General features: G+C 42.6%; 2 protein-coding genes, 1 long non-coding RNA gene and 7 other non-coding genes across 10 annotated transcripts in view; 1 reads left to right on the top strand and 9 right to left on the bottom strand.

Moving 5' to 3' along the window:
* LOC146680960 (copper-transporting ATPase 2-like) overlaps window positions 1–6888 on the bottom strand; it is a 57501-nt gene extending 50613 nt beyond the window's left edge. The window contains exon 1 of the mRNA XM_085449112.1: window positions 6742–6888. Within this exon, the coding sequence (XP_085305238.1) occupies window positions 6742–6888 (147 nt within the window). The remainder of the gene's footprint in view (window positions 1–6741) is intronic.
* Window positions 430–502, bottom strand: trnar-ccu (transfer RNA arginine (anticodon CCU)). Its single transcript has one exon. It is a non-coding gene; the product is annotated as a tRNA-Arg (tRNA).
* Window positions 1253–1327, bottom strand: trnar-ccu (transfer RNA arginine (anticodon CCU)). Its single transcript has one exon. It is a non-coding gene; the product is annotated as a tRNA-Arg (tRNA).
* On the bottom strand, window positions 2089–2163 carry trnar-ccu (transfer RNA arginine (anticodon CCU)). The gene has a single exon. It is a non-coding gene; the product is annotated as a tRNA-Arg (tRNA).
* trnar-ccu (transfer RNA arginine (anticodon CCU)) lies at window positions 2925–2997 on the bottom strand. The gene has a single exon. It is a non-coding gene; the product is annotated as a tRNA-Arg (tRNA).
* Window positions 3750–3822, bottom strand: trnar-ucu (transfer RNA arginine (anticodon UCU)). Its single transcript has one exon. It is a non-coding gene; the product is annotated as a tRNA-Arg (tRNA).
* trnar-ccu (transfer RNA arginine (anticodon CCU)) lies at window positions 4586–4658 on the bottom strand. The gene has a single exon. It is a non-coding gene; the product is annotated as a tRNA-Arg (tRNA).
* Window positions 5420–5494, bottom strand: trnar-ccu (transfer RNA arginine (anticodon CCU)). Its single transcript has one exon. It is a non-coding gene; the product is annotated as a tRNA-Arg (tRNA).
* Window positions 6889–6950: 62 nt separating the features above from the next.
* On the top strand, window positions 6951–7971 carry LOC146680959 (uncharacterized). The gene is made up of 2 exons (XR_014918132.1): window positions 6951–7014; window positions 7868–7971. It is a non-coding gene; the product is annotated as an uncharacterized LOC146680959 (long non-coding RNA).
* eed (embryonic ectoderm development) lies at window positions 7173–18234 on the bottom strand. The gene is made up of 12 exons (XM_085449115.1): window positions 18075–18234; window positions 17167–17319; window positions 15701–15793; window positions 15296–15361; window positions 14753–14878; window positions 13444–13525; window positions 12381–12472; window positions 11543–11676; window positions 11302–11407; window positions 10057–10215; window positions 9490–9563; window positions 7173–8056 (listed from the first exon to the last, which is right to left on the bottom strand). Exons 1-12 carry the CDS (start codon window positions 18192–18194, stop codon window positions 7930–7932), a joined length of 1332 nt encoding a protein of 443 aa, XP_085305241.1. The 5' UTR covers window positions 18195–18234; the 3' UTR covers window positions 7173–7929.
* Window positions 18235–19040: the final 806 nt, after the last annotated feature.

The raw sequence follows: 19040 nt of genomic DNA, 5'->3' as shown, positions 1-19040 counted from the left end.
ACGTGCTCAAACACAGCTGGATCAAATGCTTGAATTAGCTCTTCAGCATGGCATCAAGTTTGGCAAAGGCCTTACAACAAGCCATTCAATTGATTCAGGTGTGTCAGAACAAGGATGCATCTAAAAGCTAAAGAAAAAAAGTAGTTCTCCAGGACTGGAGTTGGAATCCCTGTGCTAGGCTCTATGTACACATAAGGAGTCGCCTTTGGTGATCGGGCGCAGTTATGGTACATGACTGACTCACTCGGTGCCTGTACTACAGGGTTACTTGTCTGCATTTTTGGGGGGAACAGGACCTGAGTGTCGTCTGTTTTTGGACACAGTTCAGAGAATCGGGCCATCCAAAACACATAGCAGAGGATGGTTTCGATCCATCGACCTCTGGGTTATGGGCCCAGCACGCTTCCGCTGCGCCACTCTGCTGGACAGCACCCCAGATGGGACTCGAACCCACAATCCCTGGCTTAGGAGGCCAGTGCCTTATCCATTAGGCCACCGGGGCAGATGAGCGCTTGACTTCCTTTCTTTGGAGGTTGTTTCGGGGTTCGAGTGAGAGCCATGGTTTCAAGCTGGTTTTTAGTTCAAAGATGAAGCTGTATTTAAGAACATTTGAGAAACGCTGAGAAAATAAATTACACTCTGGGCAACTCAGTGTCCAGAACTCTGGCCAGCCAACACGCTGTGCTTATTGCTCCACTTTATTTGGGGGCGTTTATGTTGTCTGTTGAGACTTGTGAAACCACATGAAGACCAGAGAGTACCAACGATTTGAATCACTGAATCTAGTTCCACTAAAAGAGGGGGAGTAGCAGGAGCATGTGTGACGTGCTCAAACACAGCTGGATCAAATGCTTGAATTAGCTCTTCAGCATGGCATCAAGTTTGGCAAAGGCCTGACAACAAGCCATTCAATTGATTCAGGTGTGTCAGAACAAGGATGCATCTAAAAGCTAAATAAAAAAAAGTAGTTCTCCAGGACTGGACTTGGAGTCCATTTGCTAGGCTCTATGTACACATAAGGAGTCGCCTTTGGTGATCGGGCGCAGTTATGGTACATGACTGACTCACTCGGTGCCTGTACTACAGGGTTACTTGTCTGCATTTTTGGGGGGGAACAGGACCTGAGTGTCGTCTGTTTTTGGACACAGTTCAGAACATCGGGCCATCCAAAACACATAGCAGAGGATGGTTTCGATCCATCGACCTCTGGGTTATGGGCCCAGCACGCTTCCGCTGCGCCACTCTGCTGGACAGCAACCCAGATGGGACTCGAACCCACAATCCCTGGCTTAGGAGGCCAGTGCCTTATCCATTAGGCCACCGGGGCAGATGAGCGCTTGACTTCCTTTCTTTGGAGGTTGTTTCGGGGTTCGAGTGAGAGCCATGGTTTCAAGCTGGTTTTTAGTTCAAAGATGAAGCTGTATTTAAGAACATTTGAGAAACGCTGAGAAAATAAATTACACTCTGTATACACTCTGGGCAACTCAGTGTCCAGAACTCTGGCCAGCCAACACGCTGTGCTTATTGCTCCACTTTATTTGGGGGCGTTTATGTTGTCTGTTGAGACTTGTGAAACCACATGAAGACCAGAGAGTACCAACGATTTGAATCACTGAATCTAGTTCCACTAAAAGAGGGGGAGTAGCAGGAGCATGTGTGACGTGCTCAAACACAGCTGGATCAAATGCTTGAATTAGCTCTTCAGCATGGCATCAAGTTTGGCAAAGGCCTGACAACAAGCCATTCATTTGATTCAGGTGTGTCAGAACAAGGATGCATCTAAAAGCTAAATAAAAAAAAGTAGTTCTCCAGGACTGGACTTGGAGTCCATTTGCTAGGCTCTATGTACACATAAGGAGTCGCCTTTGGTGATCGGGGGCAGTTATGGTACATGACTGACTCACTCGGTGCCTGTACTACAGGGTTACTTGTCTGCATTTTTGGGGGCGAACAGGACCTGAGTGTCGTCTGTTTTTGGACACAGTTCAGAACATCGGGCCATCCAAAACACATAGCAGAGGATGGTTTCGATCCATCGACCTCTGGGTTATGGGCCCAGAACGCTTCCGCTGCGCCACTCTGCTGGACAGCAACCCAGATGGGACTCGAACCCACAATCCCTGGCTTAGGAGGCCAGTGCCTTATCCATTAGGCCACCGGGGCAGATGAGCGCTTGACTTCCTTTCTTTGGAGGTTGTTTCGGGGGTTCGAGTGAGAGCCATGGTTTCAAGCTGGTTTTTAGTTCAAAGATGAAGCTTATTTAAGAACATTTGAGAAACGCTGAGAAAATAAATTACACTCTGTATACACTCTGGGCAACTCAGTGTCCAGAACTCTGGCCAGCCAACACGCTGTGCTTATTGCTCCACTTTATTTGGGGGCGTTTATGTTGTCTGTTGAGACTTGTGAAACCACATGAAGACCAGAGAGTACCAACGATTTGAATCACTGAATCTAGTTCCACTAAAAGAGGGGGAGTAGCAGGAGCATGTGTGACGTGCTCAAACACAGCTGGATCAAATGCTTGAATTAGCTCTTCAGCATGGCATCAAGTTTGGCAAAGGCCTTACAACAAGCCATTCAATTGATTCAGGTGTGTCAGAACAAGGATGCATCTAAAAGCTAAAGAAAAAAAGTAGTTCTCCAGGACTGGAGTTGGAATCCCTGTGCTAGGCTCTATGTACACATAAGGAGTCGCCTTTGGTGATCGGGCGCAGTTATGGTACATGACTGACTCACTCGGTGCCTGTACTACAGGGTTACTTGTCTGCATTTTTGGGGGGAACAGGACCTGACTGTCGTCTGTTTTTGGACACAGTTCAGAGAATCGGGCCATCCAAAACACATAGCAGAGGATGGTTTCGATCCATCGACCTCTGGGTTATGGGCCCAGCACGCTTCCGCTGCGCCACTCTGCTGCACAGCACCCCAGATGGGACTCGAACCCACAATCCCTGGCTTAGGAGGCCAGTGCCTTATCCATTAGGCCACCGGGGCAGATGAGCGCTTGACTTCCTTTCTTTGGAGGTTGTTTCGGGGTTCGAGTGAGAGCCATGGTTTCAAGCTGGTTTTTAGTTCAAAGATGAAGCTGTATTTAAGAACATTTGAGAAACGCTGAGAAAATAAATTACACTCTGGGCAACTCAGTGTCCAGAACTCTGGCCAGCCAACACGCTGTGCTTATTGCTCCACTTTATTTGGGGGCGTTTATGTTGTCTGTTGAGACTTGTGAAACCACATGAAGACCAGAGAGTACCAACGATTTGAATCACTGAATCTAGTTCCACTAAAAGAGGGGGAGTAGCAGGAGCATGTGTGACGTGCTCAAACACAGCTGGATCAAATGCTTGAATTAGCTCTTCAGCATGGCATCAAGTTTGGCAAAGGCCTGACAACAAGCCATTCAATTGATTCAGGTGTGTCAGAACAAGGATGCATCTAAAAGCTAAATAAAAAAAAGTAGTTCTCCAGGACTGGACTTGGAGTCCATTTGCTAGGCTCTATGTACACATAAGGAGTCGCCTTTGGTGATCGGGCGCAGTTATCGTACATGACTGACTCACTCGGTGCCTGTACTACAGGGTTACTTGTCTGCATTTTTGGGGGGGAACAGGACCTGAGTGTCGTCTGTTTTTGGACACAGTTCAGAACATCGGGCCATCCAAAACACATAGCAGAGGATGGTTTCGATCCATCTACCTCTGGGTTATGGGCCCAGCACGCTTCCGCTGCGCCACTCTGCTGGACAGCACCCCAGATGGGACTCGAACCCACAATCCCTGGCTTAGAAGGCCAGTGCCTTATCCATTAGGCCACCGGGGCAGATGAGCGCTTGACTTCCTTTCTTTGGAGGTTGTTTCGGGGGTTCGAGTGAGAGCCATGGTTTCAAGCTGGTTTTTAGTTCAAAGATGAAGCTTATTTAAGAACATTTGAGAAACGCTGAGAAAATAAATTACACTCTGTATACACTCTGGGCAACTCAGTGTCCAGAACTCTGGCCAGCCAACACGCTGTGCTTATTGCTCCACTTTATTTGGGGGCGTTTATGTTGTCTGTTGAGACTTGTGAAACCACATGAAGACCAGAGAGTACCAACGATTTGAATCACTGAATCTAGTTCCACTAAAAGAGGGGGAGTAGCAGGAGCATGTGTGACGTGCTCAAACACAGCTGGATCAAATGCTTGAATTAGCTCTTCAGCATGGCATCAAGTTTGGCAAAGGCCTGACAACAAGCCATTCATTTGATTCAGGTGTGTCAGAACAAGGATGCATCTAAAAGCTAAATAAAAAAAAGTAGTTCTCCAGGACTGGACTTGGAGTCCATTTGCTAGGCTCTATGTACACATAAGGAGTCGCCTTTGGTGATCGGGCGCAGTTATGGTACATGACTGACTCACTCGGTGCCTGTACTACAGGGTTACTTGTCTGCATTTTTGGGGGGGAACAGGACCTGAGTGTCGTCTGTTTTTGGACACAGTTCAGAACATCGGGCCATCCAAAACACATAGCAGAGGATGGTTTCGATCCATCGACCTCTGGGTTATGGGCCCAGCACGCTTCCGCTGCGCCACTCTGCTGGACAGCACCCCAGATGGGACTCGAACCCACAATCCCTGGCTTAGGAGGCCAGTGCCTTATCCATTAGGCCACCGGGGCAGATGAGGGCTTGACTTCCTTTCTTTGGAGGTTGTTTCGGGGGTTCGAGTGAGAGCCATGGTTTCAAGCTGGTTTTTAGTTCAAAGATGAAGCTTATTTAAGAACATTTGAGAAACGCTGAGAAAATAAATTACACTCTGTATACACTCTGGGCAACTCAGTGTCCAGAACTCTGGCCAGCCAACACGCTGTGCTTATTGCTCCACTTTATTTGGGGGCGTTTATGTTGTCTGTTGAGACTTGTGAAACCACATGAAAACCAGAGAGTACCAACGATTTGAATCACTGAATCTAGTTCCACTAAAAGAGGGGGAGTAGCAGGAGCATGTGTGACGTGCTCAAACACAGCTGGATCAAATGCCTGAATTAGCTCTTCAGCATGGCATCAAGTTTGGCAAAGGCCTGACAACAAGCCATTCATTTGATTCAGGTGTGTCAGAACAAGGATGCATCTAAAAGCTAAATAAAAAAAAGTTGTTCTCCAGGACTGGAGTTGGAATCCCTGTGCTAGGCTCTATGTACACATAAGGAGTCGCCTTTGGTGATCGGGGGCAGTTATGGTACATGACTGACTCACTCGGTGCCTGTACTACAGGGTTACTTGTCTGCATTTTTGGGGGCGAACAGGACCTGAGTGTCGTCTGTTTTTGGACACAGTTCAGAGAATCGGGCCATCCAAAACACATAGCAGAGGATGGTTTCGATCCATCTACCTTTGGGTTATGGGCCCAGCACGCTTCCGCTGCGCCACTCTGCTGGACAGCAACCCAGATGGGACTCGAACCCACAATCCCTGGCTTAGGAGGCCAGTGCCTTATCCATTAGGCCACCGGGGCAGATGAGCGCTTGACTTCCTTTCTTTGGAGGTTGTTTCGGGGGTTCGAGTGAGAGCCATGGTTTCAAGCTGGTTTTTAGTTCAAAGATGAAGCTTATTTAAGAACATTTGAGAAACGCTGAGAAAATAAATTACACTCTGTATACACTCTGGGCAACTCAGTGTCCAGAACGCTGGCCAGCCAACACGCTGTGCTTATTGCTCCACTTTATTTGGGGGCGTTTATGTTGTCTGTTGAGACTTGTGAAACCACATGAAGACCAGAGAGTACCAACGATTTGAATCACTGAATCTAGTTCCACTAAAAGAGGGGTGAGTACCTGAGTGACTCACTCAGCGCCTGTACTGCATGGTTACTTGTCTGCCTGAGGCGTAGAAGCTTCCTTTTGGGAAAGAAAATTGTTGACACACACTAGATAGCAGTCGATTGGTAACTAACGGTAACTAACCTGTAATAAATTAAAATAGTTTTACACTAATGATTTGGAATAAAATACAAACTCAGAGTCAGCTTCTGGAACCTTTCCACACTGTACCACCCACATTAAGCTAGTATTATGTGAGAAGTCTGTCAAATCGAGGCCAAAGACATGTTTTAATCGAACTGCATTGCTGTTGAGCTATGTTGAGATTTTCACCTTTTCATATTCTCTTCTCACATATACTCATTCTAGGCAACAGGTAGTACTTATGAGTGAAGTGTGAACAAGAGTTTCACTTGTTAACAGTGAAGAACAAACTGCTGATTTAGGCTATTATTATAATTATAAACACATGAGGTCACACACCTAAACCCTTCCAACAGGCACAAACACATAGAATTTGGGGAAGGAGCAGGTTTTGTTTCTTTAAGGTGGGCTTTGTTGTTCAGCCTGTGAAACTGTCCCTGCTGCCAGTGCAAACTATTCTTCTCTTTCATAATGAAAACACACATAACATTTATGTTGTCTCTGCAAAAAAAATGTTCTTGGAGATTTCTTGTTTACTTTAACAAACCGAATTTCTTTACATTGTATTTCAACCACAAATTGAGGTTTAATTATCAGATTATTTTATCCCAGTAAAATATTTATTACGTTTCAAAAGAAAATATATATACTCCCGCTCTTCAATATAACAGAGGGACTACATCCTAACAGCTACTTTCCAGCTTTTTTAAGATGAGGTCTTAGCGATCAAATTTTCTCTAAGCCATCAGCTGCAGATGTTCCACAGCTGCAGATGTTCCACAGCTGTTTGAAGGCCTACCTTTAACTGTGCCGTACAGCCCCTCCTGTTGCAGCCCTCTGAGTTGACGTTACAGATGCATCTGGGCTTACCGCCACATTCAACCATGCAGACCTGCTCCCCGGAGCCGTACCTGGACGAGCTTTTTGGTGATTTTGGCGAAAACATGCTGGAGTCTTTGCGGCTGAGTCCGGTTTATCTCGTCCAGTCAATCGGAGGGCAAAAGTCCGCAGCGGACAGACGACGTCATTTTTCACGCGCTCGCGTGTGGACTAAAGTGGCGTTTGATCGGAGGTAGTTCATCAAGACGAGACCAGGGGCAAAGTCTTTGATCACATGACTCCTGCGTGAGTGGGGCAGAAAGTGTAGAGAAAGGCGCAAATAAAGCGTCTAAACTTCATTTAGTGCGCACTTTTATCTGTTAGTCAGAGAAAAAAAAAGTCTGATATTGATATATTTATAGAAATTAAGTTTTATTCAAGTTCAAATGACTCCAGATAAATAAAGACAAAACACCTGCCTTTTGCTCCCTGTAACAGGACTAAAGTTTTCAAAATAAAAGCTTATTTTTATGCTAATACCGTCCTAAACAAACATCACGCTTGGGAACAGCTACAAAAGACTTTATTCAGTTTTTACGTGTGTGTGTGCGAATACTCCAGTGTCAAAGAGCACACTGTAAATTATGCAACAGCAGTCCATGTGTGTGAATGGGGGCATCAAAGCAAACCAATTATTACTGTAATAATTAAAAACACGGCACATTACAACAGAAAATTCTGTTTTCATGCATTAAAAATATCTTATTTTTCCACACATTTCCTTTTTTATTGTTATAATTTCAATGGATGGGACAGCATAGCAAACCAGAAGGCACCCAGAGAGGACACCAAGACAGGCTTCAGGGCTGTTCCTTTTTTCATCCTTCAGCTTAACATTGTTAGATGAACAGAGTAAATCCAAGTTTTATTGGATCAAAAACACTGCAAATCTGTTTTTTCTTCCCTTCACAATTAAGCTGGCAGACAAACAGGAAATGAAGACAAAAGAAGGCTTTCTTTTTATGGAATTAAAAAACAAAAAAAACAAACAAAACTATTTTTAATCTGCATACAAGAATAAATGTACAGACATTTTCTTGTTGCAGTGCAGATCTGTACACCAACACAGAGGCAGGGGAGTTGGAAGCAACAGGAACAACCGGAGACCTCAGCGCTGTCGATCCCAGCGCCAGATGGAGGCGTCATCGCACACCGCTATCAAAATGCTGCTGTCGCGGCTGAAGCTGGTTTGCCGGATGGCTGATGTGCATTTGGGGAGGGTCAGCGTGGTGCACCTGAAGAGGAACAGAGATAGTTGGGGGAAAATTGTAAAAAACCAAAACAAACAAAAAAATACAGAGAAACCTTTGTTAGTGTCAATTACAAAAATGATGAAACAATTGAAATAAAAATGTTTCTTTTGTAACCTGTGAATATTTGTTGTTTAAAAATCAGTGTTCTGACCATAAATCAGACAAAAAGAGTCCCAATTTCATTAAATGTGCCAGGTAAAAAAAAGACACAGGAAGACATCACAGCAGCTTTCTATGGGGCATTGGTGCTCAGAGAAGTGTGACAATGCTGCAATAATTGATCGTGAAGATGGCACCATTTAGCAGTTTTAAGTTTTAACCTCTGAGCTGCACTAAACTGGCATTTTTCCACTATTTTGTCACTTCAGACAGTGTTGCTTTTAACCGGGCATCATTCCTGCACATTCCTGGTTCAGCCAATTCCTTGTCAAAATGCACAAGGAAGGAAATTGAATGCCTTTTCAAAAGAACTTGGAAAAAAAGTGGTAACGAAGCCTGTAAATGTTTAGGTGCAGCAGTGTTCCCAACCTGGGGGAAAAGCACCAGTGTTATAACCTTCAACTACAACTGCAACTACTGTTGTTGCAGTCACTTGTAAGGAAATCTGTGTAACTGATGGAGGAGAAGCCTTTCTGTATGCTCCAGGAAGAAATGGTATTACTAAAAACCGTGGAAATAACTGACACTACTGTAAACCACATACTTCCAAGCTTAAATACGAAGTGTTACAGTTAACCAAAGCCCCGCACTGCAGCTCTTCAGTATTTGATGCTTTCAATTTTTCCAAGGATTCAAGTCATCATATTGGCTTTCTCATGGGTTTACCAATACGTGGAACATGAAACAGCCAGATGGTGGCAGTAATACCGTTGAAACTGCACTTACTGCAAGTTGGAGGTCTCAAAACATTTCCAGACACGGTGAGATTAGATGATACAACTGGGGTCTAATGGTAGGTGGTCTTTGCTTAAATATACTCCACAGTCACTTCTCAGAGACTTTAGAATACTTTTTAGATTAAAATGGCTCTACATGGTTGAGATTTCTGTCCTACCACCAAACCTCCTGACAACGGTACTGATTCCAAACCTTAAAAGGATATGATGAGCCATATGAACAACAAACATGGAACAGTGCTGACGGTAGTTCCTCAGGGCTCCCGATGAGCTATACCAAACTTCTAGTAGCACAATATGAAGATTCCCAAACCACACGGCCCTGTGTTATTTTCTTCTAACAGCTAATGTGAGCTAAACTAAGGGTGTAGCTGATCAAATACAACAACCTGTTTAAGTTTATGAGCGTTTATTGTGATATTTTGATGCTAAAAGCAGGGCAAAGAGCAGTGGAGATACAGGACAACTATAGCACGCCTGTTGTCTGTTTTTTTTTTGTTTGTTTTTTTTTTTACTTACTTGGCTTTGTGCGGATCTTCTACTTCAAGGTCCCACACGTAAAGCTTCCCCACCTGATTCCCCAGAGCCAGCATCTGTGTATCAGCATCACAGCAGAGGTCAGTAAGAGCACCAAGACACAACAAGAAAACAAACAAACAACTCTCAGCATCCAGTGTTTCCTACAGATTTAGCTTCCGTTTCTCCTCTGCAAGAGTTTTTATTTCTTAAGAACTAAATATCAGTGATAATAAACTACTTAAAACCTGCCAGTGACCTCCAACTCCAGGTTAGACTGCAGCTGACAGCTAGAAACTTGCTGGACAAGTGGCTAATTGATATTAAAGAGCACAATGACAGCAACCTGGCCAACCAGAAAGACAGGACAACTGGAAACACTGGGTTAGCATTGACTGACCTTTCAAGTAAATCAATTAAACGATGCAATTCTTTCCAACAGATGAAAAATAAAACTGTATTTGAGACGAAACATTTGATTATTCTGGTTTTGTCCTTTAATCAGTACAAATGAGAATGAAAATATAAAACCTGATCATACACAAAATAAATAAAGGTAAGATAGCTGACCTTCTGCCAGAAGTCCATGGAGAAGCGCATGTACCAAATGTCACACTGGCTGTAGTCAAAGCGTCCCAGAATCGTCACATTTGACTCATTTGGTTTAATGTGATCAATGTCATCCTCCATCTTCCCGGGTTTCCAGCACACAATGGCGTTTTCACAAGACTGGAATGACAACACAAACTCAGTTGTACATTTTGTTGTTTCATTAAAACTTTAAGGCGCTGAATAAGGCGCAGCGGATTATAAGGCGCATTAAGCAAAACAAAACAGTCAAATAAGTCAGACTTAACTCATTCTTCTTGCTTCCTCCACTTCTGTACCATTGATTCATTAATGCTGAATTCTCTTGCAGCTGCTCTGTTCCCATGTTGTTGCAGTATATTAATGACTAACCTCATATTGTAGATGGATTATCTCAGTTGTTCTCCTGACTGAAGTTTGGTCCGTTTACAGCATCCTGCCATGCGATTGCATTTGTCCCTAACCACCAGAATCCCTCACGTTAACGTTTATCGAGTGGAAAATTGTTAGCGTTCATCCTCCAGCTTCACTGTGTTTGTTATGCTAACATAGCTGTGTTGCTAGTAGCATATCATTATACCCCAGCTAGTCCAACTTTAGTAACCCTACAAACGTCACTGCTGTTTAGTTTTCTGTTGGAAGTGATGGCAGAGCTGTAAGTTTTAATTTCTTCAGAAATCTCTCAGTCAGAACATGCTATATCATGTTTAGGTGGAAACTAGCGAGCTAACTTCCTGCTAACGCCATTAAAATGAATAAATTCTGTTTTCATGGATGTCTGGATGTTAAACTTAATTGTTACAACTGGTAAAGCAGCAACGCTGATCATTTTATTAAAGATGAACTCTCAGTGATGCCGCAGTGCTCGTTCGACTTTGGGACATGAATCAGACTGAGTTTTGGACCCAGATTACTCCGAGTCCCCTAGATACAATAGCCATAATGCTCCAACAATCCATCAAGCAGTGCGGCTTTGTTGCTTAACAAAGTCGTACTAAAACATTTTTTTGAGCATTTTTGAGCGCCGTATACCACATAAGTTTGAGGTCAGTAAGCACAACCATAATTCATCCATAAGGCACACCGGATTATAAGGCGCACTGTCAATTTTTGAGAAAATGAAAGGATTTTAAGTGCGCCTTATAGTGCAGAATATACGGTAACTTAAAAAGAAAAAAAAACAAAAAAACCCTTTTGGGTAGCATTAAAGGATTTCCTTTCACTTGCCTTAGAAAGAATAAGATCACCAAGCCACCGCACACAGTCCACATAGTTTCTATGAATGTCACGTGTTGAGAAGTCGGGGAAGTGGATTTTCTGTGAGACAAATGCCCTAAAAAAAAAAAAAAACAAAAAAAAAAAAACAAACAAACAAAAAAAACCACAACAACATAAGAAAATATAATGCCATGTATGTAAATCCACAGATATGAAAACAGACCACAGAAAAAGCTTCTGGACGTCTCACCTGTTTGTCTTTGAGGGGTTGTACTCATAAGACGCGCGAATGGCTTTCTGCAATCTCTCCGAATTGATCCTCCACAGTTTTAGCGAGTGGTCCATCCCACATGACATAATCTTTTCACCTAGGAGATCAAAATCCTACAAAACAGGAAATGGATAATAGGAGAATGTGAACTGTCAGTACAGACAGAATTTAATCACATTCACCTAAAACATCTGTTTTGTCACCATTTCAGAAAATTAGCAGACAACTATGATTTAATATTGTGTAAGTTAAGTAACAGAATAAGGTGGGATGGTCTTAATAGACAGATAAACCTGACAACGACACAGCCCAGAGGAACACCACCGACAACTGGGCAAGCTTGTGATCTGAAATTTTTTAAACTGCAATTTTAACCATTAAAAGAAACTCATTCCCACCCCCCAAAAATCAAAAATAAAAACAAAAACTGAAATGACCACACTTTGTATTCAGCTTTTTCTGTAGAATCAGCCTCACACGTGCATATACTGCTGTGAGGCTGAAAATCTAATGTCAGTAAAAAAATAGTCAATACCAGATGGATAATTTCTGTTTACTTTCAATCAGATTGAAAATAAACACACATACTTTCACTAGTCACTTCGGAGAAGTAGAACATGAACAAGTCTGTGGTGTCAGCTGTCGAGGAAAAGCTTTTCCCCCCCCAAATAACCCAATACAGAAGTACTGTCTGGTGTAATGGTGCCAACATGTGCAGTCATCCCCTAAAGACCGATTCAGAATCTTTTTTTCCCTGTTGTACAATAGTCACTGTTATGTCCCAGATAAATTTCCCCACATATACTGTAATACTCACAGCACTCAGAACTTCATCCCGATGACCCTCGACGCCTCCGAAAATGGCCACTAAAGTGTCCGTCTGTATGTTCCACAGCCGAAGAGCGTGATCTGAAAATAAGAGATGACTTTAAGAAAAAGTCTGATTGTTGTTTTACAGCCGGTCAGTGAAAGAGATGCTCACAACTTTTTTTTCTTTTTTACTTTTTCCCCCCTCTATATTTACATAGTTTGATCTATGCATTTATATTATATTGCATTCAATACTTTAAGGGTAGAATTATATTTTATTTTGTTAATGAATTTCTTCTTTGAGGACTTTACAACTTTATTTGAACACAGTCTTAGTTTTTCTACGTGATAAGCGTTGGTTTCTCTGATTAATCATGTTAAATATATCAAAAATATCACATAAAGCATAAAAACTCACACCACCTTTGCACTTCCCAGCAGCTATAATCACACTGAAGGGTGTTTATAAAAAAAAAAAAAAAAAAAAAAAAAAAAAAAAAAACACCCTTCAGTGATTAAAGGAAAGATTAAACTTTGCTGCCGTTCACATGACCTTCAGTGACAGATCCAAACCCCGCTGTCTGATTTATCTCAGATTAAGGAACCACCTGACAGTCCCGTGGAAATAAAACTTTATCCCCACTACACTCGAGTCTGAGGTGACCTGTTTTTTCTCTTTAGATTGAAGCAACAAATCACAGTTGAGAGGGGTTTTACTGCCGGGATGATTTTTATTGTTGAGTGAGGGTCAATAAAGCCATCAAAGAAAATGGGCCTTTTTTCCCCCTTTTTTTTTAAATAAATGCATTGCTGCTGTTGTATTAACCTCACAGTGAAATATATGACAAACTGCTGGTCTTTCTGCCCTCTCTGCGACACAGCTTAACTCTTTTTTTCCTCCAAGGAGCGGGAAAAAATAATAATCAGCAAATCTCTGCTAAATAAGGAAACACAAGGTTATTGGCGTAACTCTAGGTGATGCCGTCCGGCTTATGTGTGCATAACGAGCCGGGAAGAACCCTTGAACTGCACGCAGAAGAGCTCAAATGTGCTTTATAATCACTGTTTACCTTTGCTGACAGAGAGGAGCAGATTGGGATCCCTCGGATGAAACTTCAGCTCGTTGATGGCGTTCCCGTGACCTACATAATGCTGGAAAAGAAGGGGAAAAATGACTTCTTAATTCACATTGTGCAATTAAAACAACTTGGGGCAGATGAAGTGAAATTCGGTATAGTTATTATCATTCCTCTGGGCCATTAAATGCAAGTCTTTCCAAAAATAAAAAAAAAGTAAATAAAGCTCTACTGTTATAAGTTGCTTCCTGAAAATGCTTCATAATCAAATAAAACTATTTTCTGTGCACTGAAAGTGATACAGATTATTTTAAGCTTGCAGTAACACTACAGCAGTGCTGTTTGAAAACACATCGTTTTCTCTCCGTTTTGCAACCCGTCCACACTGAGACAGCGTTTTCCTCAAGGAAAGAGTTTTGAAAACGCTCTCAAAAATGCAGCATTTTCAAAAACGGAGCTGTCCCGTCGCAGTGTGGACACTTGAAAGTGCAGACTTTCTAAAACGATGACGCATTTTAGTCATGTGATGCAGTCATGTGACCAATTAAACAAAGATAGCGGAGTGCATTATACAGCAGTTGTTTTGATTGCTCTCAATTTTGACAGCTCTAATAAAAAAGGTTAATATCAATTTGTACCTGCTCCAGATAGCCTTTCTTCAAATTATTTAATTCTCACTCGCTTTTGCGCATGTGCAGGACTGGAACGTAAGTGTTTTGGGCCGTTTCAATGTGGACGCTCAACTCTGTGAAAATGGCCGAAAACGCTAGTGTGGACACGGAGCGTTTTCAGATGAAAACGCTGTTTTCAAATCTATCCGGGCTAGTGTGGATGTAGCCTAAGGAACTGCCCTCCCAGCCCATTGTTCCTTCAGTGGGCTGGTTTCAGTCATTATGCAAATGTACTGTTTATAAGATTGGGGACACCTGCAGTCAGCTGAGACTGAAGAAGTCACTTGGATGAGTGACGAAACATTTCTCCCACAAAATGCTACGTCCAGATGAACAGAATCAAGTTTTGGAGATGTACTTACCTGGATGATTGAGCATGCATCAAGACATCCATTCATATACAATAAATTAAAAAGCCACCCTGCAGTACTAACTACAAGATCCATAAAGGTTTTTTTTTACTGATTTTCACATTTGGTTTGACCATGACCTGATTTTCACCATAATTAAATCAGCTTGAGCTGTTATTAGTATCTACCATCACACAAAATTTCAAAACGATATCTTGAAAACTGTGGACTCTGCTAAAAGACAGAAGTGATGGAGCAGTTGGGTGAAGACTGACGAGTTACCTTGATGCACTGCATCGTGATGTGGTTGATCACCCGGATGATGCCACGGGATCCGGCCACAGCCAGCAGGGGGTGACTCGTGTTGGTGTCATAGGTCCAGGCGCACGTGTAGAAGTTCTCGTCTGCCTTTGCAAAGTCAAGGAAACCTGAACAGAATCTACACTTACCTTTCTTTAACAGACTCAGATGTCCTGCTGTCAGCTGCACAGAGTCACTCAAACTTCAGCACAAACAAGCGTCTCTTCTTCTCTGTACCCCCTGAACTCTTTTCCATTTACACTGTATATTTTCTGCTCTCAGCTGCAGAGCTTTTATGGAGTTCAAATACCTTTCAGATGGCTAGATAATGTAAAAATATCAGATATCTTAATCCTCGCTGTTAGCCTTCAGCTCAGGTGTCGAGGCATTAAACCCGTCTAGACTGCCCTTCTGTCATCTAAGCAATAAAGAAGTATATAAAAGTCAAACTGCAGGACTTTTTGTGTGTTAGGAAAACTGACAAATGAGAGCAAAGAAGGATTGAGGAAGTAGGTGAAAGGATACGTCTGCATCAACGTAGGACTGCAGGAGTCTGATTTCTCCTTGAGAGTGGCATTCATACAGAGTTACCTGGATAAGCACAGATGTGAGAGGCGGACAAGTTCACTAATAATCAGTGTTTAAAAGACATTTTTTAATGTTCCTTTCATTGCCAAACTATAAATGGATAAAGAAGTCATTGCAAATCAGCAGGGTCATTGGAGCTTGTTGTTATACACTGGTAAATCTCATGCTTTTATTGTCTTTGCGAGCATTTCACAGTGAGCTGCATGCTTTGAAAACTCCTAACAATATATTGGACAAACACCAGTAAACAGATCAGGACTCTCCCACCTCTGGTAATATGCTGACCCACTACAGAAATAAGCAATTTAAACCAACTTTTAAAATAACTGATCATTTATTTACCCTGTTACTCCCAACTGTAGCAAACACCAGCGGGTCTCCCTCCTTGCTGTGCCAGTTAAACTGCACTCCAAACAATGGCTGGCCATGGTCCTCCTGAGACAAATACAGATGTTGTTAATAGCCACTTGCGCTCCTACAAAAAAAATCCTGTATGTATGAGCGCGCATTAAACCAGATGGGTGTACTAAGAAGCAAGTTAAACAAAACAAGGCTTTGTTCTGGCTAGATGACACTTCAATCAATTCAGTTCAGTTTGATTTGTGTAGCACCAAATCACAACAGAAATGTCTTCTTTATATTATATGGTAAAGATACCACAATAACATGGAGAAAACCCCAACAATCAGGCAACTCCCTATGAAGAAGCATTTGGGGACAGTGGGAAGGAAAAACTCAATTTTAAGCGGAAGAAAAAGGCTCGGGTAGGGGCGGGAATCTGTTGCCACTGGTTCGAAGTGAGGGGAAAAATAAAGGACAAAGAGACACTGCCAGAGATTAACTGGTTTATAAAACATTAAGAGACCAAAGATATGCTCAATGCATCATGGGAATCCCCCAGCAGCCTAGACCTTTTGCAGTGTAACAAAGGGAGGAATCAGGGTCACCTGATCCAGCCCTAACTACAAGCTTTGGCTGAATATTACTGACGATATTCTGTAAATAATTCAAATTTCCCATCTGTGTTCTTCCACTTTGAGCTGCTGCCTTTAGTGATCGCCACACCACAGCGGATCATCTGCCTTCCTGGCATCCTCGTCTGACACAACAACCCACTGCATGTCCTCCTTCAGTTCCTCCCCCAGTTCCATCTTCATCGTCCTTAGTCCAATGTATCCAGTCTTTCCTCTGCACATGTCCAAACCATCTCAGCATTGTCTCTCAAACCTTGTCTGTAAATCGGTGTCCCTCTGATGCATTACCTTCTAATCGTATCCCTTCTGGTAACTGCCAATGAAACTCTTAACATCTTTAACTCTGCCTCTTGTCTTTATGTCAGCACCACTGTCTCCAAACCAGAGATCATAGCAGGCCTCTTGTAAACTTCCCCTTTCACTTTTGGTGCCATCTTTCTGTCACAAATCAACCCTGACACTTGTCTCTACCAACTACACGCTGGTTGCACTCTCTTTTTGACCTCTTTTGCACACCATCTGCTGCTTTCAGTGGGTTGATCCACAATATTTAAACTCCTTTGCCTTCACGATATCTACTCCTTGGATACTCACCTGTCACTCATTCACACGTGTATTCTGTCTTGCCTGCCTAGCAGTTTAAATCAGACCAGGCAGCAGATTAGGACAGACCTATTAATGCCTTTTCTGAATCGACAGCTAAGAACATCCAAATACCTGACTGACTATGTATTGTTTTTTGTACTGCAGGCAGTTAACAGGACATTTGCTGGCTCATTTCACAGTAAACCCCTCTAGGTTCTGCACACTGTCTGGTGTGCTGGACGTACTCACCCTCAGGCTGTTGACACATTTAAAAGAATATCTGCACTTCTTGGACTTCCACTTGCCCTTGCCCCAGCTCTTTCTGCCAGGGGCATTGGCGGTGTTGGTGGGTGTGTCTGGGCGTTCTGCGTTGGTGCCACTCTCAACGCTGACGGCATCGTCCTGCAACCAGCAGCAACACAAACAAACGTGTTATTTAATGCAAAATCATCTTCTAAACATGCGCATTGAGACCAGAACATGAGCACTCATAAACAAAGTGTGCCTGATGTGCTGAAGACATTGTAAACAAGTTTCTTGCCTTGCTATTTGTTTAACACTGCACTTTTTAATAGCACAAAACAACAACAACAACAACAACAACAAAAAAAAAAACAATCAAAAGCGTATCACTTCCAAACTATCGGGTCAGTTTAAACACAATGAAGGAGGAGACGAGTAAAGATGGCTGTGGTTGGCCCAGGCTGCTACAAAAACATTCCTCATTAATCAGTTCATAAAGCGCTATAACATTTTTCTCACAATCAAAGCTTAACTCAAGACCATTCTTGAGCAACCCATCCGAAAAACACTACATTTTGGTCAGTATTTAGTTTATTATTTATCTGCTTGATGCTTTTTGCCAAGGCTAGCCCAGGTTTACACGTGAATAACTCCAGTCTGAGCACAAAGAAAACACGTGTGCGCTAACATGGATGGTGGAACACGTGCGGGAAAATTTATTTGAAGACACTAAAATAGTCCACAGTGAATAACTATATCTGATAGCTCCAGCTGTTTGAATCCAGCCGGTATGAATAAACAAAGATGCTAGCTAAAGCCTTTAGCACATCGGCTACTTTAGCACAATGCTAACTGATCAGAAGCGCTACACGGCTCATCTGCGGCCCAACATCAAACACGGTTTAAATGCTTACGTTCTCATCTCCTGACAAGTCGGGGTTGCTGTTCTCATCGCTGCTCAGCTTTTGCTTTTTCGCCGGTATTTCTTTTCCCGCTTGAGAAGGGGACTCGGACATGTTCTTATTTTCCCTCATTTTGGAATTAACCCCGCCCCTTCCGCTCCTACGCCCACGAGCATGCCGGAAACTGAATATTCAGCCAATCACGAATCGCAGCTCGACTGCACAAATACCGGTTATTTTCCAGTTAAAGCCGTGCAGGCGTATTATTTATATTTTTGCTTCGTGCCACTATATATTTTTTTTATAATAATTTCTTTATCTTTTACTTCCGGACTTCTGTCATTTTAAACGCTCTTGAGCAATAGTTCTCCAGCTTTCTGATAATCTTTCAAAGTGTTTCTTTGGCCATTGCTGCTTTTTCATTCACATTCAGTTTACACATTCAGATTCAACTGCACAAGCTAGGACAAACGTTACAACAGTGAGTGCCTGCAGACATCTGTAAAACACGGTGGAAGCTCTATCAAGGTTTGGGCTGCATTTCAGTAAGTGGTGTTCAAGATCTCTTCAAATGATGAATTAAGAACTCAGAAAAGTACCATCAGATTTTGATCCACCATGCAATTACATCTGGAAAGCATCTGATTGGTAACAGCTTAATTTTTCGGCATGGCAATGATCCCGAACACACTGCCAATGCAGTAAAATATTCCTGAATAGAAACACACAGTGGAACACTACGAGTCATGGATCGGCCTCCCCAGAGCCCGGACCTCAACATTATTTAAGCAGTGTGGGATCATGTTGACACAGAACAGAACAAAAGGCAGAAACATCCAAAGAAGAGCTTTGAATGTCCGTCAAGAAGTCTGGAGAACTATTCCTCAAGATATACACATCACTGCATCTATTTCATTTATTTTCCTAGAAAAAATATGGAGACGTCCAAGACCTTTGCATAATAATGTAAATAACATT

The sequence above is a fragment of the Copadichromis virginalis genome, linkage group LG23, assembly GCF_057382275.1.
Source record: "Copadichromis virginalis isolate Kocher_CV1m ecotype Utaka linkage group LG23, C_Virginalis_male_GT1.1, whole genome shotgun sequence".
Taxonomy (NCBI): Eukaryota; Metazoa; Chordata; class Actinopteri; order Cichliformes; family Cichlidae; genus Copadichromis; species Copadichromis virginalis.
The sequence above is the reverse complement of the archived record's forward strand: the minus strand, read 5'-3'. Positions and strand labels throughout refer to the sequence as shown.